Source organism: Myxocyprinus asiaticus, chromosome 25, assembly GCF_019703515.2.
Source record: "Myxocyprinus asiaticus isolate MX2 ecotype Aquarium Trade chromosome 25, UBuf_Myxa_2, whole genome shotgun sequence".
In the NCBI taxonomy this organism is placed as follows: domain Eukaryota; kingdom Metazoa; phylum Chordata; class Actinopteri; order Cypriniformes; family Catostomidae; genus Myxocyprinus; species Myxocyprinus asiaticus.
In genome coordinates this window covers 13,311,809-13,336,958 of record NC_059368.1, presented here as the reverse complement: position 1 = coordinate 13,336,958, position 25,150 = coordinate 13,311,809, and the positions used below count along the sequence as shown (strand labels likewise).

General features: G+C 39.3%; 1 protein-coding gene across 5 annotated transcripts in view; it reads left to right on the top strand.

The window, feature by feature from the left end:
• The window catches only part of cdc42bpab (CDC42 binding protein kinase alpha (DMPK-like) b), a 93,540-nt gene that overhangs the window by 37,389 nt on the left and 31,001 nt on the right, over positions 1-25,150 (top strand). For 4 of the 5 annotated variants that reach the window (XM_051655056.1, XM_051655058.1, XM_051655059.1 and 1 more), the window contains 12 exons: positions 2,064-2,155; positions 6,754-6,837; positions 7,111-7,206; positions 9,723-9,871; positions 17,068-17,161; positions 17,262-17,462; positions 20,189-20,437; positions 20,945-21,024; positions 21,374-21,534; positions 23,610-23,732; positions 23,873-24,006; positions 24,594-24,836. In XM_051655056.1, coding sequence (XP_051511016.1) covers positions 2,064-2,155; positions 6,754-6,837; positions 7,111-7,206; positions 9,723-9,871; positions 17,068-17,161; positions 17,262-17,462; positions 20,189-20,437; positions 20,945-21,024; positions 21,374-21,534; positions 23,610-23,732; positions 23,873-24,006; positions 24,594-24,836 — 1,706 coding nt within the window. The remainder of the gene's footprint in view (positions 1-2,063; positions 2,156-6,753; positions 6,838-7,110; positions 7,207-9,722; positions 9,872-17,067; positions 17,162-17,261; positions 17,463-20,188; positions 20,438-20,944; positions 21,025-21,373; positions 21,535-23,609; positions 23,733-23,872; positions 24,007-24,593; positions 24,837-25,150) is intronic. The other variant, XM_051655060.1, reaches the window with a different exon arrangement.

The following is a 25,150-nucleotide window of genomic DNA, read 5'->3' as shown; positions in this document are numbered from 1 at the left end:
GCCTTCCGGATACACCCCCCTTCTGCTGTTGACTGAACGAACTGATAGTCCCACCCCAAACTCGCATCACTGGTTGACTCAATGTTGTTGAGTTGGGATGGACGGGTAGCTCAAAAAAAAAAAAAATGTACAGCCCCACAGAGACACAGTGTTTACAATTTTCGAGAAAAGTAACTTAGAAATGGCTTACTTGTAGTTGTCTCTGCATATCAAGCTTCGAAATGAGAAAGTATTTTAACACTGAAAAAGTTACACACTTCAGCTTTAATTTGATAAACTACACATTTGGTTACTCTTCTATAGGACACGTGTAAATGTAAGGGGACCTGATTTCATACATTCATTAAAATGTCTTTGACACTAATTATTGTAATTATTAAGTAGTATAAGTAATTGCATAAACGGCTAAATAACGGCTCAGAAAAGATCAGCATCATTTGTTTGCCACATGCTTTGATATTTTGGTATCTAATAAAATGAAAATATGAATTACTTAACGGTCTAAATACTTTTTGGGGTCACTGGATATTCTGGGAGACTTTCGTCAGAGTTCTCTCAATCTGAATGTGCCAAATAAGCCGAGACTCTAAAAAGAGTTCACTTTGACCTGTTTGTTTAAGTCTGACAGGCATTTCCTTTTTTCTCAGCAGACCAGACTTGTTTGAATTTCTCTCCTCTGCACAACCCAGCATTGCTATGGCAACAGAGCTGCCCCACCCTATGTGCACAATGCTGATTGGACGAGAGTTTTGAGTCCAAATTGTGCTGCAGGAGTGTGCAGCAGTGACAGTTTACACCATGTGTGCTCTCGAGGAAAGATTTAGTGACATCACAGTTCAGTAATGTGTATAAGAGCTATTAGATGAGGTAAGGATTTATCACAGGATGTACTTACAAAGGAAGGTCACTGTTACCTCATTCTGAGATGCTAAGTTTAAATCTGCATGGACTCAGTGACGGCAGGTGTGGGAGACTTGTTTGTGCTCTTGCTGAGGATAAACGTGGCAGACTTTTATCCATATCGCACTGCGGTTGAGATCATTCCATGCCCTCCTCTGTTCCCACGTCTTTCCCCACCACGTTTTTCCCCACTTGTTAGATATCTGAGCAGGGATTGCAGGCCTCCATCTAGGATGGCTACACCCTGTGCCCAAACTTGGAAATGACATGGATTTGGAACATATGTCATCATAGCAACAAACAGAGAATAATCCAAATGTCTTTTGCAAATTATTTATGTCTTGACAGCCATTTGGGCAAGTACTCACTCAAGTGTTGACCAAAAGTGGTTTTATCAAAAATAGCGCATTTCCCACTTTATAACCCCTTTCACCCCTTATCAGTGAGCGTGTTTACATAAACGTTCTTATAGCTTAAAAAGCAGACAACGCATGTGTACATGTAAAGGCATGAAACGGCATTCCTTTATCGGTGTAAGGTCATAAATGGCATAAGAATAAGCCAATCAACAAGGTTAGTTTTTTGCCCATTATGTCAATTTTGCATTGCATGTAAACACCTTAACCAGCGTCCTTACTGGCTTATCCAGTGTACGCACGTGTTGTGCGCATTCTTCCTCACGTTTTGACATCAAAAGAATAAATAACACGATTATTTCAAATGTCATGTAATTGCGGAATTCTTGCTTTGTTGCATTTTTTAAATAAACAGATTTTTGGGAGTAATCACTGTATTGGTATGCATGTAAACGGTCTTGTTATTATGCTTAATAAGCTGACAATGTTTGGCAAGGTCATTAACGGTTTTAGCATAAAGCGACCTGCACACGTAGATTTTTGCCCATTTCCCTGATTATGCATTGCATTTAAACACTTTTACCGGCATTCTTACTAACTTATGCAATTTGCGCAAGTGTTATGCACATGTCTGTTTATATTTTACGCCAAAATACATCTTGCGTTGTCGTTCTTTTTAAATAAGCAGATGTTCATGTAAACGCACTCAACTACATCAGAATTCCTTTTAAGCCTAGTTGATTTCCATTTTTTTCTTGCCATTTATTTTTTTGACTGATTTTGTCTTTTTTCTTTTCATTTTTACAGCCAAACCTTTCACGTCCAATATCAAACAGATGCGCTTACGCAAGGAAGATTTCGAGATCCTGAAGGTGATTGGACGGGGAGCTTTTGGAGAGGTATGTATTGTGCCTGTGCTCTGTGGAACATTCTAGATTATTAGATCCCATAACAGTGCCTTTGCATGTTATCAAGTCAGCATTGTTGAATGAGTAACATTATTCTGATTTTCCATAAGCACAGGCATGTTTTAGTGTAAGGAAGTTCTTCATTCAGTATTTTTAACAGCCTTAGGCAGCTGATGTTCTTTTGTAATGACTGTAGTGTGATGTAGTCACTGGAGAATGTGTGGTGGACAGGTAGGCCTGGAAACCAGCACTATTAGGTTACTTTAGTGAGGCCTGGCTGCTCAGTATGGTCCATGAAGCTCGAACGTTGGACAGGAGCCACATTCTAAAACCCCAGCAAACAGTTTTGTGGAATTTTTATTGAGGTTTTATTTCATAGTGATTGAGAAAACAGCTCTGTGGCACTTGGATGGTCTCAAGTTTGCCCATGCTGTGTTAACATGCAGATCTATTATATTCCTCAGAGATCAAATACCTTAAAGATGAAGTCCATTTCTGCGCCACTAGTGGCACCAATGGTATAGCAAACGTTATGACTGTTTTCAAATAGTTTACCAAACAATCCACCTGTCTTCCATAGTTCACCCAAAAAAGAAATTTCTGTCATAATTTACTTCAATCCCATATGAAACCCCTTTTCTTCTGTGGAACACAAAGATGTTTGTCTCAGTCACCATTCACTTTCATCACATCTTTTTCTTTTTTTCCATGCAAAGAAAATGAATATTGACTGAGGCTGTCATTCTCCATAACATCTCATTTTGTGTTCCATGGAAGCAAGGAAGTCATACAGGAGCAAAATGACAGTGAATAAATGATGGCAGAATTAACATTTTTGAGTGAACTATTTCTTTCAGTAGATTTAACTGGGCCAAATGTGTTTTGTCTACTTGTCAATTTCTGGTAAGCTACGATTCATCATCACCCCCCTCAAAGGGAATGTTCTGACACACCCCTGGACAGGGTTTCCGGCCTAGGTTCTGCTCACTTCAGTCCATCTGGAATCAACAGCTCATAGAACCTTTGCAGAAAGGCTGTTCTGTCTGATGTGGTGCCATTTCCAAAATAACACGAGAAAGGAAGCAATGCAGCTGTGAGAAACTGTGCAAAGAAACACTTCAGGCAGATTGAGGATCAGTGACACACTTTCATCTCCTGATGGATTACGATAGACTTGAGCAAGCAAAAGAAGGGCCCATGACATCATTTCCTATGCAGCCTTCTGAGTCAGTAACTGCTACTGAATTTCTAATCTGAAGATGAAGCACAGAGTCAGTTGGAAGATAAAAGGTTTCTATAGACCATTTCAAGAATGTAAAAAAAACAAATGAACGAATTTCCGGATCCTTTCAACAAAGTCTCTTTTTCAAGGTAAGTTGGTCCACTAAGCGGCAGTTTTTGGAATGCTCTTGGGCAGTTTGGGCAGTTATTTTTCTATGTAAACAAGCGTTATAACAGTGCAGCTCCTATCTACTTGAATGGAGAAAGACCCAAATCTCCAAAACGGTTGGTCAAGATTATGATAAAAGAACATTTCAAATAAGCAGTAAAATTTTATTGGTCCAAGGCGCTTGTGGTGCCGGCTTCACTCAAGCATCCCGTCCGCGACGCGTGCTCCAATCCCCGACATCGCATCTAACTTGCGCCGGGGGTGCGGGTCCGGTGATGCATCTAACTCGCAACCCTCACCACTCCGTTCCTGGACCCGCGAAGATGGCAGCAAATAAAGACAGGTCTCCCAAGGAGAGGCACGCTCGGTGTTTAAAGGCAGCGGTGATGAAGCTGTATTTTTTCCGTTGACCATTGGCTGCCGTGGGGCATTCCAATTTCTTCCATTCATTTAATAGAAGTGGACCGTCTCTGCTAAATAGTCTCTGTTTTGACAAGTAGGAAATGTTCACGGAACAGTGACGTCACCAATGAACAGTCAACGAATGGTCTAAAAAATGTTTCCATCTCAGCAATGGCAAAACACTGTAAATTGCTAATCGTGACTCGTGAGACTCATTTTGGGGCTTAGAGCACTGCATGTCTCTGTAGTTTGTTGAAATGGCCTTTATTTGTGAGTTGATGTGTAGGGTGTGGGAAATGGGATTTCTGAAGATGTCACCACATACTTGACTGACAGCAAAGACCAAAAAACTCTAAAGATGTCTCCCTTAAGGCAAGTCTGAGCCAAGAACACTGTGCTTCTTCCTGATCAAATCACTTAAGGGGACATTGCCAGAACATTGTTGTGTTGTCTGGTCATCATTTAATAGAGTAAAAAATATCACACACCTAACAAAACCTAATGCTATAAACTTTCTCTTTAAGGCAGATTCTAGATATAATCATTAGGTTCTTACTACTGATCTCTTGGCATTCACAGGCTTTCCATTTGAATTATATTGCATGTAGTCTCGCACAGCCAGACTTTTGACTAACAGCGCAAATTTTAGTGTATTGTGCAAGTTATTTTGGCCAAGTACCACCCACTTAGACAGGAAGATACCATTTGACTAACATTTAAAGCAAGCAACCACAGACTTAATTTTTTATTTTGCACGTTTTTGCACACAATTTTTTAAGTTAATTTTAATGGTATATTATTAAGTAAAATCTTCTTAACTTCATGACATCATTTTAAATTAAGTGAGAGAGTAAATTTAACTTAAACATTTCACCAACTTTTACTTAGAAATCTGATGCACATAATAGTAAAATGAGCTCAGTAAAATTTTACTAAAACATTCCACATTTCATTACTAACACGTTAAATAATGTACCACATGACATATGGAAGCTTTCCTCAGCACTTAGTGCACAAAACACATGGTACAATAAAAAAAAATTTGTTTCAATGTATGTTAAAACATTTTGTAATCATAAACGAGTCATTTTGAGTAGAAAATGAACTTAAGATTTCACAAGACAAGAAGTACCAAACTTTACAGCAAAATAAAAAATAAAAATGGTGTAAATAAACTTGCAAACAGTGAAACCATGCAAGCTCATCAGTTATTCAATCCGGTGCATGCTGGAAACAACAGCTTTGAAAAGTTAAAGCTGAAGTATGTAATTTCTGCGACATTAGCATCACCAAAGGGAATTGCAAAAAATAAACGATGTTTTCAAAACAGCTTTCTGAATACTTCCCTCAGCTGCCATTGTTCAGACAAAGAGAAAGTTCCGCCCCCAACACCATTAGTTGAGTAATATTGGTGGGTTTGGTCTAAAAGGGTCCCTCAAAGCAAACACAGGAATTTTTATAGCACCACAGGGACACATTGTTTGCTTGCTTATAGTTGTCTCTGCATATTAAGCTGGGATAGAAGAAAAGATTTTAACACTGATAAAGTTACATATTTCAGCTTTAAGTAACATTTTATTTACCAATACATTTTACTTAAATGAGTGAATAAATATTTTTAATATTTAAATATATTATTTTAGGATTGATACACAATGACACATTGTAAAAATAACAAATACTCATCAATAATATTAACTTATAAGCTAAAGCATTAATTTTTACATATGTGAATTAAAAACAAATTTAGAATTTACTTAATATTTTCAAGTTCATGCTTAATTAAATGTAGAAAGTACTTAATATTTTCTACTATATTTACTTCACCACACATTTTTTTAGTGTACCAAATAGAGAATGGTACTGCATAAGTGCATTTCTTCAAAGTCGAAACATTCATTTCTTCGAAATAGGATTTATTATGCTTTTTAGCTCAATATGTTCTGGTGTTCAACAAGGTTTCTGCAGGTTAGAGATTAGGAGATTAGTTGTTCTGGCATTAATATGCTGTGCTTTTCTTCTATGAATGCTAATTTCAGCAAGTTTAGAATGAAAGCTAAATAAAACTTGGCCTCATTAAATAAAATATTGACAGTTTTGGAATGATATGCCAAATATACCATCTTGATATGAATAATAGGCCTATACACAACAGCTTTTATAGATAAAATATTAGGGCAAAACAGTTGGTTGTGACTGAAATTATGCCACAATTGTGGGGCAGTCATAATTTGTGTAAAAATTTGTTTTCACACAATAAGTATGTTTACTTCACTCTTTGTTTAGATGATAATAGGTTTAAACAATTTTGGAGTTCATATTTTTATGAAGAATTTTCATATTTTTTTATTTGGAAATCTGGGTCTGGTACAAGGGTAAAACAATAAAATCTCTACATGAAAGGCATTTGAAAAGTAGCAAAAATAAATGATGACATGTCCACACTAATCCATTTAGCTTGAAAGCACTGATTTTGGTACGTCTATTCTCATTCATACTAGAACAACATTGTCCTCCTCCGAAAACGGAGACTTTCGAAAACATTTTCCATAACCGCATGCTTTGGAAAACGATGACGTTAGGAAAATGAAAAGGAGGTTTCAAACTTAAACAGATTAGAGTTGATGTGGCCTTAATTTGACAAAAAGAAACATTTGAAAATCATTTGAAAAAAAATAAAAAATCACCCCTTGGACATAAAAGTGCCTGAAGTTAGATACACTCGTAAATGCCAATAAGACCAGTGTCTCCAGGTAAAATGACATTATCAGAACTGATGTCCTTGTCTTCCTCACAGGTTGCGGTAGTAAAGGTGAAAAATACAGACAAAGTATTTGCCATGAAGATCCTCAACAAATGGGAAATGCTCAAAAGGGCTGAGGTGGGTTTCAGCTGTGAATAAGAGCAATGGATTAGCTGATGCAGGCGTTTCTACTATTCTCCTGATGTGTCATTCCTTAGCTTCCCTGTAGAGTGTTGATCTTTACCCATGACATGAGACACCAGTTAAAACAAACTCCTTCCTCTATATGATTCAGAAACCATTCCTCTCAGTAGACCCTTTGGTTGGGGGTCAGTCTATGTATGTGGGGCTCATTTTTGATTGCTTACAGTGAAATGTGGTTTTCTTTGACATTTTGTCCTGTTTCCTCAGACGGCATGTTTTCGGGAGGAACGGGACGTGCTGGTGAACGGGGACAGCCAGTGGATCACTACGTTACATTATGCTTTCCAGGACGAGAACAACTTGGTGTGTGAGACAGTGTTTCCTGCATCTCAATTCATCACTGCAACACAAACCATAGTTTCAAAGTGAAAGATATTATGTATTTCTTAGGTATAAGTATTCACAGCCTTTGCCATGATACTCAAAATTGGGCTCAGATGCATCCTGTTTCCACTGATCATCCTTGAGATGTTTCTACAATTTGATTGGAGTCCACCTGTGGTAAATTCAGTTTGATTGGACATGATTTTGGAAAGGCACACACCTGTTTATATAAGGTAACAGTGCATGTCAGAGCACAAATCAAGCCATGAAGTTCAAGGAATTGTCTGTAGACCTCTGAGACAGGATTTTATCGAGGCATAGATCTGGGGAAGGGTACAGAAAAATTTCTGCAGCATTGAAGGTCCCAATGAGCACAGTGGCCTCCATCATCTGTAAATGGAAGAAGTTTGGAACCACCAGGACTCTTCCTAGAGCTGGCTGCCCGGCCAAATTGAGCGATCGGGGGAGAAGGGCCTTAGTCAGGGAGGTGACCAAGAACCCGATGGTCACTCTGACAGAGCTCCAGCGTTTCTCTGTGGAGAGAGGAGAACCTTCCAGAAGAACAACCATCTCTGCAGCACACCACCAATCAGGCCTGTATGGTAGAGTGGCCAGACGGAAGCCACTCCTCAGTAAAAGGCACATGACTGCCCACCTGGAGTTTGCCAAAAGGCACCTGAAGGACTCTCAGACCATGAGAAACAAAGATTGTACTCTTTGGCCTGAATGGCAAGCGTCATGCCTGGAGGAAACCAGGCACCGCTCATCACCTGGCCAATACCATCCCTACAGTGAAGCATGTTGGTGGCAGCATCATGCTGTGGGGATGTTTTTCAGCGGCAGGAACTGGGAGACTAGTCAGGATCAAGGGAAAGATGAATGCAGCAATGTACAGAGACATCCTTGATGAAAACCTGCTCCAGAACGCTCTGGACCTCAGGTTCATCTTCCAACAGGACAACGACCCTAAGCACACAGCCAAGATAACAAAGGAGTGGCTCAGGGACAACTCTGTGAATGTCCTTGAGTGGCCCAGCCAGAGCCCAGACTTGAACCCGATTGAACATCTCTGGAGAGATCTGAAAATGGCTGTGCACCGACGCTCCCCATCCAACCTGATGGAGCTTGAGAGGTCCTGCAAAGAAGAATGGGAGAAACTGCCCAAAAATAGGTGTGCCAAGCTTGTAGCATCATACTCAAAAAGACTTGAGGCTGTAATTGGTGCCAAAGGTGCTTCAACAAAGTATTGAGCAAAGGCTGTGAATATTTATGTACATGTGTTTTTTTTTTTTCTTTTCGTTTTTTATTTGTAATAAATTTGCAAAGATTTCAAACAAACTTCTTTCACGTTGTCATTATGGGGTATTGTTTGTAGAATTTTGAGGAAAATAATGAATTTAATCCATTTTGGAATAAGGCTGTAACATAACAAAATGTGGCAAAAAAGAAGCGCTGTGAATACTTTCCGATACACTGTTCACAGTGCAACTAGTGTAAGTACGATCTGGAAACTTTCTTAAACTTAAGATTGGAATTGGTCCAATGAATCTTTCACAGAATCTGTCAAAGCAGTTATTGAACTAACATGAATTATCAAGCAAGTCATTACTTTCAGTCATGTCCAACTCGAAATGAAGCTATTTTTTTTAGCTTAAATGATAATTCAGTATCATTACTGAATTTTTGTTCATATGATAGTGTGGAGTTAAAGGTAATAAGAGTTCTTTTTTTTATTTCTTTTTTAATGATTTTTATTATGTTTTAATTGTACAGAAGTTATTTCTGGTCCACTAATCTGATTGGACAAGTAACGTTCATTTATTTGCAGCATTAAAAAGGCTGTCAGTCTGTGCGTTGCTTGGCAACTTGCAACTTTTGGTCCTGCTTTGCATTTGTTTGGAACTATTTTAATTTGCAGAACAATGTCATATGGAATTCTGTAGGACTTTAATGCCGTTAAATTAAGGGATCTTTTTTGGTTACAGGTATAGAGCTGGATTGGCTCATGACTTCATGTGACAGATGTTCTAAAGGCACAATGAGTAATAAAGAATCTGAAGCCTCCAGTTTTGTTATCATTTGTCAGTGATGAGATGTAGAGGGGGAGATAATGGGATGATCATAAGTCACTGGTTATGGAGAGTTTCGAGGGACAGCAGAGTATATATTTAACTGTGCTGTTTTGTATGTAAGGTGATGAGAGAAGAGGGACTCTATTATAAACTATCACTGTGAGCTCATGAGTGGTAGAGTGAGAGAATAAAACTGGAGTGATAAAGAGGTTTAGAGATGAAAGAATGTCAAGGGTAATTGATATAGCATGAGTTAATGCAAGGGAAAAAAGAGTGACAAAAGAATTTTAAAGATGTAGACTGCCTGTGATTACCCAGAGATTGATGTCTTTGTTTTCCATCCCCTCCAGAATGTACCTTGTTTTTTCTCCTATTCCTATACTATTTCTGTTTAAATCCCTTCCTGTTTCTCTCTCCGAGCAGTACCTGGTGATGGACTACTATGTAGGGGGAGATCTGTTGACGTTGCTCAGTAAGTTTGAAGATCGTTTGCCTGAGGACATGGCCAAGTTCTATCTGGCAGAGATGGTGTTGGCTGTTGACTCTGTGCATCAGCTACATTATGTTCACAGGTGAGCTCTTGTCTCTCTCTGCACATTAATTGCAACTATGTGACACCCAATTTGAAACTCTTATCGGATGTTATGGATTACCAAAGGAAATTGTTTTCAATTATCAAAATCAACCAAAAAATGTTTGTACAGTCAGAATGTTTACATGTGCAGTTATAATCAAGGTCGCCTAGGGCACCACCACCAGCAATGTACCCCCCAGTGTAGGGGGGAAGCTGCCACACCCACAAAAACTAGTAAGATATCTGTTGGACTAAAAAGTGGAACAGTTGTTTAAGTCAGACTAAAATCAAACTTTAAAAGTATAAAACTTCATGTAAACATACTGAGTAATGCATAACAATGGAAGTCTATGGGGCAAGGCATTGCACTGTTTTGAAGGTTTAGCCACTAAAAAGAAACTTAAAAAGAAAATTGTAAAACTCTACAGCTCAAAAAACACACACTTTTTCTGGAAGAATTAATACGAGTGCTTTAACAAAAATACAAAACGCATTCTGTTTTTGCGCCCTACAGAATACCTTGCCCCATAGACTTCCATTGTAAGTGCGTTACTGTAAAAACAACTTTTTGTTTATTTTTACAAACTGAGGGTTGATTCAAAATTAGTGCCTGTGGTAATTGACAGTATATATTAGCATGTATTTAACCAAGAACATTACATGAGTAAATGCCATTTTATTACATTGAATGTCAAATTTGTAGTTACATAAAAGAGATTCTTTAGGACAGTTTCACTGCTTATTATTAAGCATAAATCAATCAACAAAGCATGCACTGAAGTCAGAGAGCAGAAAAGACCCATTGTTGAATTGAAACCCATCTTCAGTTATCACACAAGAAGTGGCCTCTCCACATTTGCATAATGATAGACAGCAGTTGCATAGAGCCCAAGCTGTGATGAATGTCTTTGTACTGGGACTTTGGGTGTGCTTCAACAGACCAAGCACATTTGGGTACATATACTATAAAGACACTTTCTCTAATGTACTCACATTCTCCTCACTAACTTGCATGCAGCTGTTTTATTCTTGGTCTGCCAATTGTAGACTGCATTTGGGGCAGCCAGAGGGACAGGCAGAGGGAAGTTCAAGGCAGTAATCATGGGGTTAGAGGTGTGGTCAACTCTCCTCTCGTGAGACTTTGGCACGCCTGGTTTGTGGAGGGTGGGGACAGCATGGATTGGTCTCTAGGGATGGGGTTGTTGTGGGTGTGTTTTTGTACGAGCAAGCCATATTGCAGGGTGTGCATATGGGAATAAGTGTATCTGTTTATGCTTGAGGGTGGGTTTACTGTGTGAAAATAGTTAATAGACACCACAGTGTGCAAGAATGCAAAGTCATGGGTTGACATTTAATAGCGCACCATCTCAGAAAACTGACTAAAAGAATAGTTCACCCCATAATGAAAATTGTGTCATCAATTACTCACCCTTATGTCATTCCAAATCTGTATGGCTTTCTATTGTCTGCAGAACACAAAAGGGGAATATTGAAGAATACCTCTTTAAAAAGAATACCTCCTTAAAAAGGGACCCAAAGGTGTCATAAAATTAGATCATGTGACGCCATGCATCATATTCCAAGTCTTCTAAAAGTATACAACTGGCTTAAAGGAATAGTTCACCCAACATTTTTGTGATCATTTACTCACTGTCATGTTGTTCCAAGCCCTTTTTTTACTTCGGAGTTTAAGTTAAGCTAAATGTTCATGCTGCTCTTTTTCATACAGTAACAATGAATGGGGACCATTGTTGTCAATCTCAAAAAAATGACAAAAAACAAACAAACATGAAAATAGTCCATTAGACTCCAGACGTCCTTTGAAGCCATATAATAGTTTTGTGTGAGGAACAGATTGAAATTTCACTCATTATTCACTGAAAATCATCCCATCCACCGTAGTTCTCATTTACATTCACGTTCACATAATACAACGTTTCGGACAGGTTTGACGTCATTTAAATCAAATTCAGTTTGTACTTGCATGCATCGTCATTGACATCAAACCTGGCATGACGCATCTTCCATGGAAAGAAAGTAATACGGTTTTGTAACTATATGAAGGTGGGTAAACGATGATCGAATTTTCAAATTCGGGTGTACTAATCCTTTAAATGGATTAAACTGTATTTATGCACTTTTTGTTTAGTTTTTTTTTTTTGTGTTGTGGTAGTTTTGTTTTGTGATGGATAGTGAAGGTAGGCACTCTGTTGGTCTGTTCCAAAACTTAGTGAGCTGCCTCGCTGTCTTCTGCCTATGGAGCCTCATAGGAGAGCGATTTGAAATGCTCTGCATAGCATGAAGCGGCAGCTTCATGCATCATTCAAATAGCACTCCTCACACACCGATTTCAATACAGGTGACGTGAGAGAAACAAAGCGATCCTATAATGAGCATAAAAATACACAGCATACACACATCATTTGTATCAAATTAAATTGTTATTTATTGATACTTTTTAGTACTGAATGGATTATGAGTGTATTTATAATAAAAATTTATCTCGCTTTGTCCGCCATCTTGAATTTATTTTTCCACCAAGCTCATCACGGTGCTTTCTGGCTTCCCTGCTATACAGGGAAGGATACTGAACATACGATGATACCTTAGAATCTGGCCAAAATTAGATATCTTAAGAGGCAGCATAATTAGATATCTACCTTTTGGAACAGCCTTTGCAATGGGAGTGCACCTATGATATCTTAAAATGCTGCCTCTGGAGGAAGCCAACTAGGTTTAGGAAAAGACCCTAGCTTTTCTTCCTAAAGTGGATTTAAACCATTTAAAATGAATTTTGTCTCAATATTAATTCATATTTACAATTTAAATACATCCTTCAAACATTGTTTCCCTTCGCCATGCAGATCACATTAGTCGGCTGCTCCCCTGAAAGCTTCTTCCAGGAACAGCTTGGAGCGCTTGCTTTCACCCAGCTCTCATTAGACTAAGTGGGCAAGCTGCTGTGTTAAAGTGGAGGATATTTAGAGATTGTGCTTGTAAGTGGTGTTAAGTGCCTGGTTTCTCTCAGCTAGATATTTGCATAGGGTGCCCTCTCTGCTTATCGAGCCCTCTGTGAAGAGGACCGGCCCATGTCACAGTTGAAGAGCCAGCCAGACACACTAGCATCTGTCTTTGTGTGTGTTTTTGTTGTGTGTGACCACTGCATTATGTGTGTGTCTTTACTGGGTTATTGATCAGGGGCCATATGCTATTGATTAATGCCATGTGTGCGATGTGAGGTTCCTTGTTTCAGCTGATTCCGAAAGAGAAGCTAGAATTTCATTTGCCACCGAGACATGGCTCATCGCACCTCAAAAGTCGAGAGGGAATCTCTAGTTACCTGTAAAGATCCCCTATCAAAGAGAGAGAGAGATGCACAGTCGTTGCCTGAGGATAAAGCCACATTCATTTGAAACTGCACAGGTGATTGGATGACCTCACAAAGACCTTTGTTTGGCAACACCAGCGGCGGTCTTAGTGCTCATAAAAAAAGCTTTTTATTCAACCAGAGGGTACTGACCTACAAGTTGAAGTTTCCATATACTTTTTAGAGGTCTTTGGATCAAGATCATGTAATGGATTGAGCTCAATACGCTAAAGGATTGTTGAAATGTATCCAGTGTCCCCATTCAACAAGTCCCACCCCTCTCTCGTTCTTCCTGTGTTTAGTTGACCAGATCTCCCTGTGCTAGGCTTGAAGCAGGGCCAGATGGTGCTCACAGATGGTTATTTTGGTCTTAAAGTGGGATTACCTCCCTCTGCTCGCAGTCCACTGCTCCTTAAGACAGTAGCCGGGAACAGAGTCACCCAATTATCACCTACACTACAACCCCTGCTGACCAGACCAAGCCCCATAATGGAGCATTACAAAGTGAATGGCTTTTAGCCTAGCAGGAGGCATGCAGCCTGGTTAACCAAGTTTAACATGGATTTAAGGCAAGCCAAGTTTAACTTACTACCAATCATAAGTTTGGACACACTTGACTGAATTAACAATATGTTTCTCATAATGTTAAAAACTTTTGATCTATTTTGATCTAATCTCAAGTATTTGAAGAAGTATAATTTATGCCTACTGAATTCCTTTAAAAAAAAATTTTTTTTGTTTGTTTTGTTTAATTGATGAGTTTGACTGGATAGTGAAGGTATGCACTCTATGGGTCTGTTCCAAAACTTAGTGAGCTGCCTCACTGTCTCCTGCCTACATAGGAAGCTGTCTTCTATGGCAGCTTTTGTTTTGTTTAATTAATGAGATGGACCGGATAGTGAAGAAAAAGCAGCTAACAAGTGCAGAGCATGCCAGGGATTTCCTTCAATACTGTTAAAAAAGTATTTCAGGTGGAGGATACCTTATGAAGTCGAGAGAATGCACAGAGCTGTAATCTAGGCAAAGGGTTGCTTGACTTTGAAAAACTGAGATATAGGCTAGTTTGGTCATTTTTGTTCACCACATAATTCCCATTTTGCCATTTGTACTGCTTCAGAGTTTTGATGACTGGACTATTATTCTGAAATGTGGAAAACAGTGATAAAAAAAAGAATAAGGGTGTCTAAACTAGATGTGTCCAAACATTTGACTGGTAGTGTAGTTTAAAATCAAGCTTGGTTACATTGGATTTTTAAAACAATATAGAAAAACACTCAACTGACCCCTGGAGTTCACTAGTTTGAATCCCAGGGTGTGCCGAGTGACTCCAGCCGGGTCTCCTAAGCAACCAAATTGGCCCGGCTGCTAGGGAGGGTAGAGTCACACGGGGTAACCACCTCGTGATCGCTATAATGTGGTTCGCTCTCGGTGGGGCGTGTGGTGAGTTGTTCGTGGATGCTGCAGTGGATGGCGTGAAGCCTCCACACGCGCTGTATCTCCGCGGTAACACGCTCAACAAGCCACGGGATAAGATGCACAGGTTGACTGTCTCAGACGCGGAGGCAGCTGAGATTCGTCCACCGCCATCCGGATTGAGGCGAGTCACTATGCCACCACGAGGACTTGGAGCACATTGGGAATTGGGCATTCCAAATTGGGAGAAAAAAAACAAAAAACAAAAAAAAAACACACACACAACTGGAGTAATATTGAGAAGATTCAAACCTGAGTAGCTATCGTTATCAACTGCTATACCCTGAATATTTCCACATTATCTGCTGTAAAATGAGTTGGCATAAACCCTTGTTAGCCCAAGTCTAAATCTACGGGCTCCATAGAGCATGTTTTTTGTTCAGTATTTGTTAGCGGCTCAGTGTTTTGCTACCCTCTTAATTGGGTTTGCAGGTGCTGCTCTGCTTTATTCTGTTTGCTCTGTGGCACCGGACCGTGGCGTTGAAAATGGCCCAATCAAGCCAAGGGGAAACTGTTAAATGCCACCGTGACAGATTCAATAAAAGGAGAGGTCTGGGCAGTGTGCAGTATAGTCTTTTGGATTATGGATGTTTAAAGGTCCTCTAAAGGACCTGATGGGAACCGACAAACTGGGCTTGGGTCAGATTTTGATGGAATTCTTTGAATTTGCATTGAATTTGGGGTTTGCAAATTGCAAAAATAAAAGTCCATTGTGAATTATATGGATTGGTTAGTTCTGCAGTCAGATGTATTCACGGGTAGTTGACACTATACATACTTTTGTGAAGTTGACATGTAACATGATATACTCTATCTAAAATTATTTGAAACAGTAGTTTACTAATTCTGTTTAGAGACTACATGTAATGTTTGTCATTGATATGTCACACAACAGGACCATTTAAAATGAACTAGTGAAGGCAAAAAAGGGATTAAAAATGGTGAAACACTTAAAAGAAATGGTGGTCAATTGCAGGACCTAATGCCATTTACCTTTTGCATTCATATAAATTTTAACCTAAAGTCTTCATATTGGTGAGCAATTTTGTGTTCTGAAATTTTGACAATACCAGTAGTATAAAAAGGGTTACAGGGTCTCGTTAAGGGTTGGGTTCCCAAGCAGAACTCTACAGGTGGTGTTTGCATTGTGCTTTTAGTTGTTGCGCTGAGCAAACACTGAACAAATTGGGGAATTCTAATGCATTAGAATTACCTATAAGTGACAACTACTATCAACGACAATATTTTTTTACAATATTTATTAATCACGATTAATTTATTTTATTACTATAATTGTAATGCATTCATTTATAAATGTACTATGGTTAATTGTTAATCAATTTAAATCTTAACAAATATTAGTATATGTAGAAGTGAACATTAACCATGATTAATAAATGCTGTAAAAGTATTGTTACTGTTAACAACTGTGTATCAAATGTTTACTTAAGCAACCTTATTTGTTACCAATTTTTTTTGTTTTTGTTTTCAGTTAAGATGGAAAAGTCTAGTTGATGTATTAATGGTCAGATTACTTATGAAATGTGACACCCAAAACAGGAGTGCTGTATATGATAAACATATTTTTGTTCCAATATTTGGTGTGGATGGAGGTCAAGCCATTATAGAAAGAGTTCCACCACCCACTGAGTTCCTCGCATGCTCACAGATAGACTTCTCTGTGTTAAAGTCTTGATACAGGCTTCAGTTTAGCAATCTGCCTTAGCACTTTACAACTGCCTGCCTCTCACCTTTCACACACGCATAGTAGCATACATCTTTATATCTTGCACATTGCTGAAAATTAATAATAATAATAATAATAATAATAATAATCTCTCTACTTTCCACTGCTGTCTTCACTCAGAATATGAGCACTCTGCTAAAGCTAGTTCAGCTTACACACACACACATACACAGTGTGTGAGCTTGTAATGTCTTATTCGAGACGTTGGCTGTAAAATGCAACAAAGATCACATCAGTAGTGTCGAGTTTTAGGGTTTATGAGCTATTATGATTAATGACATGCTGATGTTGGTAAATTCCCCAGCTATGTGAGTGGGATCATCTGTGTGTGTCCTTGAAAGCATTATTGTACTTCTGCCAGTTGCAGGACGGTTGCAATATTTATTGATATAGATGAACAGGAAGTGGTGTAAAACATCTTAAATAGTGTTTGGAAATTGGTATTACTACGGTACATGTCCCCCTGTCAAAAATAATACACAAAATCAAAAAACATGGCATTACCATGGTTTCATATCCATACACCATGGTAATACTGTCACTTTTTTGTGGATGCTGTTTTGCTGGTATTTAAGAACTTACATTTTTGCGCTTGTTTGTGTATTAGGGATATTAAGCCTGACAATATCCTGATGGACATGAATGGTCACATCCGATTGGCTGACTTTGGCTCCTGCCTTAAACTCAAGGAAGATGGAACAGTGAGTTCATTGTCAGTCCTCTAGTTGTCAAACTCACTTTCTCAGTAAGTGCCATGTTATAACTTCCTGCCTTCTTGTGCCTTGTGCCTGTTTCTCTCAGGTCCAGTCCTCTGTGGCAGTTGGGACTCCAGACTACATCTCTCCTGAGATCCTGCAGGCTATGGAGGACGGGAAGGGCAAGTACGGGCCGGAGTGTGACTGGTGGTCTCTAGGTGTGTGCATGTATGAAATGCTGTATGGAGAGACACCCTTTTACGCTGAGTCTCTAGTGGAGACATATGGCAAGATCATGAACCATAAGGTGAGTTTGCATCGTATGCCATGTGATAGATTTTGTGCCAAAAATAATTTGACAGTTGTTGACAGTGTTTAAAAGGAAATCGATTTAAAAAAAAAAAAAAAAAAAGCATTATTGATTAAATAATTCCATTTGTTGACTCTTGTGACATTGAAATGACACAATTCTGCTTTAATTGTAGGACTGGGTAAAAATATAAATTTTCCAAAGCATGCGATCTTCATCTGAATAATATCGATATAAATTCTTTAATCCCAAGCTCGATCTTTTACTACACGCACAACTCTCTACAATGCGCTCGCAAATGAGACCAAATTTTGCACTATGTGACAAACAATGTCTGTGATTATAGCCACTGGCTAGTAAATGTTCAGATTTCACCAGTGATTGAGTAGTATAGTGGCGAAGAATTTCAACATCCATTCACTGCATGTTGACAGTTAAAGTTTGATTTGTTCCGTGTAATGTGTGTCCAAAGACGAGATCCACACAATATTGAATTCTAATCACAAACTGCACAGTTGAGGTAAAGAAGCCATTTGAGTCCTCTCTCATTAATATACTCTCATTTATGGGGCTTTTCCACTGCACGGTACAGCTTGACTCGACTCGGCTCACTTTTTGGGGGTTTTCCACTGTGGATAGTACCTGGTACTTTTTTTAGTACCACCTCGGTCGAGGTTCCAAGCGAGCCGAGCCGATACTAAATGTGACGTCAAAACCCTGCAGATCACTGATTGGTAAAAGAGAATCGTCACTACCAGCGTCACTGGATTTGCAACCCAGGGCATCAACCCACTAGTTAGCAACAGCGATAGCAATATCATTTGTTCACGCGACTTTCGAATTATAAAAAGAAATGGCTGTGCGCAAAACCACGCCGTGGCCAATAAACGAGGTGCAGATGTTCCTCTCGTTAGCGACGAACCAAACGATGCAAAACGAAAAAGTCTTTCAGGAAGTGTCTCAGCTGTTGGCCGCACACGGCTACCACCGGACTTACCAACAATGTAGGGTAAATTAAAAAAAACTTAAAAGTGACTACAGAACAATCAAGGACAACAACAGCCGGAGTGGTTCAAACAGAAGAAAGTGGAAGTGGTTCGACCAAATGGATGCTATCAATGGCAATAGACCGGTGAGCAATGGTAGGGAGAGTGCCCTGGACTCGGCCACGGCATTATTGGAGTCCACGATGGAGGATTGTACGTTTTGTTACGTTAACTCTATATTCTATAACTCTATAAAACTTAGCTGACCAGCTACTGGAAAGCTTGTTTCTAAAACAACCAGGCCAATTTAACTGTTTTTACACTTGTGTAAAATCACCATGCAACAACTGCTTTATGCAGCACAATGAGCTAGTTGCTAACAGCTAGCGGTTGTGCTGTTGTTTATGGTCAGTAATGTTTGTGTCGCGGTATGATGTCACTATGACGATCAGCCTATTATCCCACCCACGTTGAGGCGGCACTAAACTGCAGTGGAAAAGCAAGCTCAGAAAAGTAAAGCGAGCAGAGTCGAGTCGAGTCGAACCGTAACGTGCAGTGGAAAAGTGCCATTACAGATGCTCTTTACAGAAATGCCAGTTTTCTTAAAAAGACAGTACCGATTTTAAGCACATGTTCTACAAATCAGTGTAAATAATTGTAAATAATATAAATTATGCATCAAACAATAAAATTATTACAAAATATAACATATGCAATATAATATCATATTTATCGATTGAATACATGTGACCATCGATGAAATGTGACCAAAATTATAAAATAAATATATTAGTCAAATTAATATTTGTAATGTACCTAGTTAGAAAGTCCCCTGTATAATTAACAACATTAGCTGTGAGAGAATTTCTGTCATATGTAAGCAAAATGGACATTATAACTGAAAAACAGTATACCCATATGAATCATTATTGAATCGAATCAGAATCGAGTCTAATTGAGAGCTTGTGAATCGGAATCAAATTTGGAAATCTGTGTCAAAACTCAGCCCTATTTAAATGTGGATGTTCCCATCTGAAAACAGTTTCTGGTACAGTAGCTTAATTTCTAGGTTACCTGTTTCTTCTTGTAGTTTAGCAAGAAAATAGTTGTGTCTCTTGCCTGGTAAAAAAACAACAAAGTCATTATGAGTGAATTTTAGAAGTTTTGAATTTAAAATTATTTTTGTCTTTCCTTCACTATTTTATTCTGGATTAGTCATCTGAACCTAACAATGAGGTAAAAATTCACCTTTTTATCAAGGTTTATTGAGGACTGTCAGGGTTTCCACTGTCACTAAAAACCTGGAATTGTCAGAGAAATTGAAGATTGTGATTTCCAAGCTTGGAAAAGTATTGGAAATTAATAAAATCCTAAAAAGTCATGGAAATTTCTAAAGCGAATAAAAAAATTTTTTTAGTTATGCTTAGTTAAAAAATCAGGTAGAAATGGCTATTTGTGAATAAAATCTCTATGAAATAAATTTAAAAATTCCATATACAGTAATAGCAAATGACTGGAAAAGTCATATAAATTCTTTGGTCAGAAAGTGTGGGAACCCTATTTTGTGCTTAACTTATACTATACTCATAACATATACTATCTAGGACTTTGACAGGACCTATCTAGTAGAGCAAGTCTTAAACCCCCTGTAAACTAGTGTAGTTAGGCAGAGGTCTTCATAAATGAGAGAGTCTTACTCCTCAATTCTCACAGATGTTCCAACTCTCTAATTGCCAGGAGCGATTTCAGTTCCCCCTTCAGATGACAGATGTGTCTGATGATGCTAAAGATCTGATTCGACGGCTCATCTGTAGCAGAGAACACAGGCTGGGCCAGAATGGCATTGATGACTTTAAACAGCACCCGTTTTTCACTGGCATTGACTGGGACAACATCCGCAACTGCGAGGCCCCTTACATCCCTGAAGTCAGCAGCCCCACCGACACCTCCAATTTTGATGTGGATGACGACTGCCTTAAAAACTGTGTATGTGTCTAATTTTATTCTCTTGTGGCCAATCAGAGATCGGGGCCCACTGAACCCGTGTCACTGCAAGGGGTTGATGAATAGATTTAAAAAGCACATTGATTTTTGTATGAAAATAAAATATAACTACTAAAAATAAAAAAATATATAAAAACATTTCATGTTATATCAATATTAAATATGCTTTCAAAATATATATTTTAATGTGGTTAATTTTATTAACCCTAACATATCATTAGTTCAATTCAAATATAAATACAGGTATATATCAAAATATATGAATCAAAGTTTCATGACATTTCCAGTTCTATTATGGCATATCAACAGACAAAATTAAGCATATAATGTAATATTGTTTTTAACTGTATGTAAATGTTAAATGAAAGAATAATCATTTATATGAGTGATAATTTTTCCACACAAATGCTTTAGTCAGCTTTAAAGTTGACAGATGATGCACACATTTCCTCCCTTTGAGTCTTGGATTGTTTTTCTGAAATACTTTAGGAGACGTTGCCCCCACCTTCCCACACAGCGTTTTCTGGACACCACCTCCCATTTGTCGGCTTCACCTACACAAGCAAATGGTGAGTCAGAACATTATGTATTGATGTATTCATCATGCCTTCCTAAGTAAGATATGTAGGTTGCAAAGTACTTTGCCCATTTGATTTAATCTTTATCATCAAGTGTTTGTGATGACCCCATGAGGAATTGAAGTCCCTTATTAAATTAACAGCCTATGTATGTCACAAAGATGAAATTTCTTAATAGTTTTGGTGAACATGCCCAAAACTCTTGCTGTTTTAGGGTTAAATAAATGATCTAGTCCATACATCTCAATCTTGGAATATATGGAATATTACATGTCTCAGCCTTGGTATTATGCATCAAAAAATCTCTTCAATCTTCTGTGTGGTGTTTATGGATGTGTAGCACACTGTCGGACCGAGGTTGTCTACGGGAGTCTATGGGACCTGCACAGGTTGATGCTGATCTTCAACGCAGTCTGGAGGAGAGCCTGGCATCCGAGGCCTACGAGAGAAGGATCCGACGCCTAGAGCAGGAGAAGACTGAACTTTCACGCAAACTACAAGGTGAGGACTAAAAATGCTTGCACAACACACTAAATCAGCGGTTCTCAACTGGTTCTGTGTCAGGCACCAGATATTACATCAGACATTGAGTGTTGAAAGAGGGAAGAATGGATATCTAAAAACTTTTTCAACTTGTGCCGGATCAAGACAACAAGCATTAAAATTTAACTGAAGACGTAGATCCGCACACTGTTGTACTATTCCGTTTTGAAAACAACAGCAACTTTTCAGTCTAGCTGATCTTCGTCAGGCACACATCAATAGGCAACAGATCACGAAAGTTGACCCAACACAGTACCAAAATTGTTTGTTGTACAAAAGTAAACAGATGTCTTTAAAATCAAACATAAAAATTATCACATTACCATAAACTGCATAGGCCAAATGGAATTTAATGTAATTTGGTTTTGCTCATGGTTTTCGAGGATGAGGGTGTTACACAACCTGCCCTTAATGACTGCATAAAGGTTAAAAATGGCTATATAAATATATATGTAAAATCAGCAAAAAAAGAAACGTCCCTTTTTCAGGACACTGTATTTTAAAGATAATTTTGTAAAAATCCAAATAACTTTACAGATCTTTATTGTAAAGGGTTTAAACAATGTTTTCCATGCAGTTAATGAACATGCACCTGTGGAACGGTAGTTAAGGCACTAACAGCTTACAGACGGTAGGCAATTAAGGTCATAGTTATAAAAACTTAGGACACTAAAGAGACCTTTCTACTGACTCTGAAAGATGCCCAGGGTCCCTGCTTATCTGCGTGAACGTGCCTTATGCATGCTGCATTGAGGCATTTGGATTGCAGATGTGGCCAGGGCAATAAATTGCAATGTCCGTACTGTGAGACGCCTAAGACAGCACTACAGGGAGACAGGAAGGACAGCTGATCGTCCTTGCAGTGGCAGACCACGTGTAACAACACCTGCACAGGATCGGTACATCCGAATATCACACCTGCGGGACAGGTACAGGATGCAACAACAACTGCCCGAGTTACACCAGGAACGCACAATCCCTCCATCAGTGCTCATACTGTCCGCAATATGCTGAGAGAGGCTGGACTGAGGCCTTGTTGGCCTGTTGTAAGGCAGGTCCTTACCAGACATCACCGGCAACAATGTCACCTATGGGCACAAACCCATCTTCGCTGGAGCAGACAGGACTGGCAAAAAGTGCTCTTCACTGACGAGTTGCGGTTTTGTCTCTCCAGGGGTGATGGTCGGACTCGCGTTTATCAAAGGAATGAGCGTTACACCGAGGCCTGTACTCTTGAGCGGGATCGATTTGGAGGTGGAGAGTCCGTCATAGTCTGAGGCAGTGTGTCACAGCATCATCGGACTGAGCTTGTTGTCATTGCAGGTAATCTCAACACTGTGCGTTACAGGGAAGACTTCCTCCTCCCTCATGTGGTACCCTTCCAACAGGCTCATCCTGACATGACCCTCCAGCATGACAATGCCACCAGCCATACTGCTTGTTCTGTGCGTGATTTCCTGCAAGACAGGAATGTCAGTGTTCTGCCATGGCCAGCGAAGAGCCCGGATCTCAATCCCATTGAGCACGTCTGGGACCTGTTGGATTGGAGGGTGAGGGCTAGGGTCATTCCCCCTAGAAATGTCCGGGAACTTGCAAGTGCCTTGGTGGAAGAGTTGGGTTACATCTCACAGCAAGAACTGGCAAATCTGGTGCAGTCCATGAGGAGGAGATGCACTTCAGTACTTAATGCAGCTGGTGGCCACACCAGATCCTGACCGTTACTTTTGATTTTGACCCCCCCCCCCCAATGATATATATATATTTGATATATATATATATATATATCATTGTTTTTGCAGTTATTTTTTGCATGTTGAGAACCAATTTTTGCAGTGGGAGAAAGGTGCCATACATTGTTCCTGGCAGTCTCCTTAGCCTTACAGGCTCCATATTGTTAGAATTACGGTGGGGTGCGCGGGGTTAGGGCATCTGCTGCCTGCTAGGAAAAAACTGAGGCCCTTTTGTACAATGGGCACCAATTTTCTAAGTAATCATTTTCTACCTTTCTTTCTCACTTACCTTTTGTCCCTTAGAGTCTACTCAAACAGTGCAGGCACTGCAGTACCCTGATTCAGACTCTCCAGTAAATGCTAATAAAGAGGTAGAGATCCGGAGTTTAAAGGGTGAGATCGACATCCTGAAAAAAAAGATAGCTGGTAAGAACTTAATATTGGGTTGTAACACTCTGTAAAGTCAGACTCCTGGTCTTTAATCCTTAATGTGCTGTATTGATTACCCATTGAGGGCTTCTAATAAATGGGATCCCTGTGCCTGTGATGATGTTTTGTGATGACAGACTCTGGACAAAAGGAACAGCAATTGGAGGAGGCCACCACAGCCCATAGAGATCTGGACGACTCATCTAAGGTCGTCAAGAACTTGGAGAAACAGCTCAAGAGTGTCACACAAGAGAAAGATGACCTGCACAAGGTATGTGTTCTTTGTATTTCATGAAAGAGGCAGAAAATTTTGCTGCTAGTTCACTCCCCTGCCGGAAAGTATTAACAGCCTATGATGGTCAAACTGGGCAGTTGAAGCTATTTTTTGGTACATGGTTCGCAGCTCAACCAGGTCTCCACTACCTAAGCCAAGGTGGTCTAACAGCTCCATGTTAAGCTGGTCAAGATGGTCGACTAGCTGATCCTTTGCTAGACCACTTGAAAAATGCTTAAAAGCTCTTGTTGGAAGGCCAGCTATCCACCCAAGGCTGGATTAAGCTTTTTTTTTTTTTCATTAGGGTAATGACCATTAGTGTTAGGTTAGGGTTAAGTTAACCCTAACCTAACCCTAATCACCATAACCCTGATGGAGAAAAAAAACAAGATTCATCAAGGAACCATGTAAAACCAGTTACCATCAGAAGCTGGTTTAAGCTGGATTTACTAGCAGAGTCAGTGACTTCGACCTAAGATGAACCATGAAATTAAACTAATCACTCTACCTCATTTGCCACTAAATACCTGATACTATTCGGTAAGTTCAATTTCCTTTGATTCTATGTGATTACTTGTGTTAAGGAGCTGCTAGATTTGAGGGAGAAGCTGAAGGCTCAAGGGAAAGAGCTGAAGGAGGCTCACACTCAGAAGAAGATGGCAATGGAGGAATTCTCAGAGCTGAATGGGCAGCTGAGCGATCTGCGCTCGCACAAGCAACGGCTGAGCCGACAGCTCCGAGACAAGGAGGAAGAGCTGGAGGGAGTGTCGCAGAAACTGGAGGCTCTACGGCTAGACATCCGCAAGGCTGAGAGAGTACGCAAAGAGGTATGCGTATGCAATGCCAAAAGTGTGGACACTCCTACTCTATCTTTATTATTATGGGTTTCCTCTTTTAGAACAAGAGTAAAGTCATCAAACTATTAAATAAATGGGAATTACAAATGGAAGTATGCCTTTAGATATAAAGGTTGTTTAGATCATGAGAAACATACATGTAGTCAATTGCATTGCATCAGTATCTTGGACTGAAAGTGTACCAGAATTCGACCTTATGGAGTAGCCTAGTGGTTAAACATCAAGGAAGGTGTGAAGACAGAAAGGGCTCAACTTGTAAAGTAGTATCATATTTGTCAATTTGT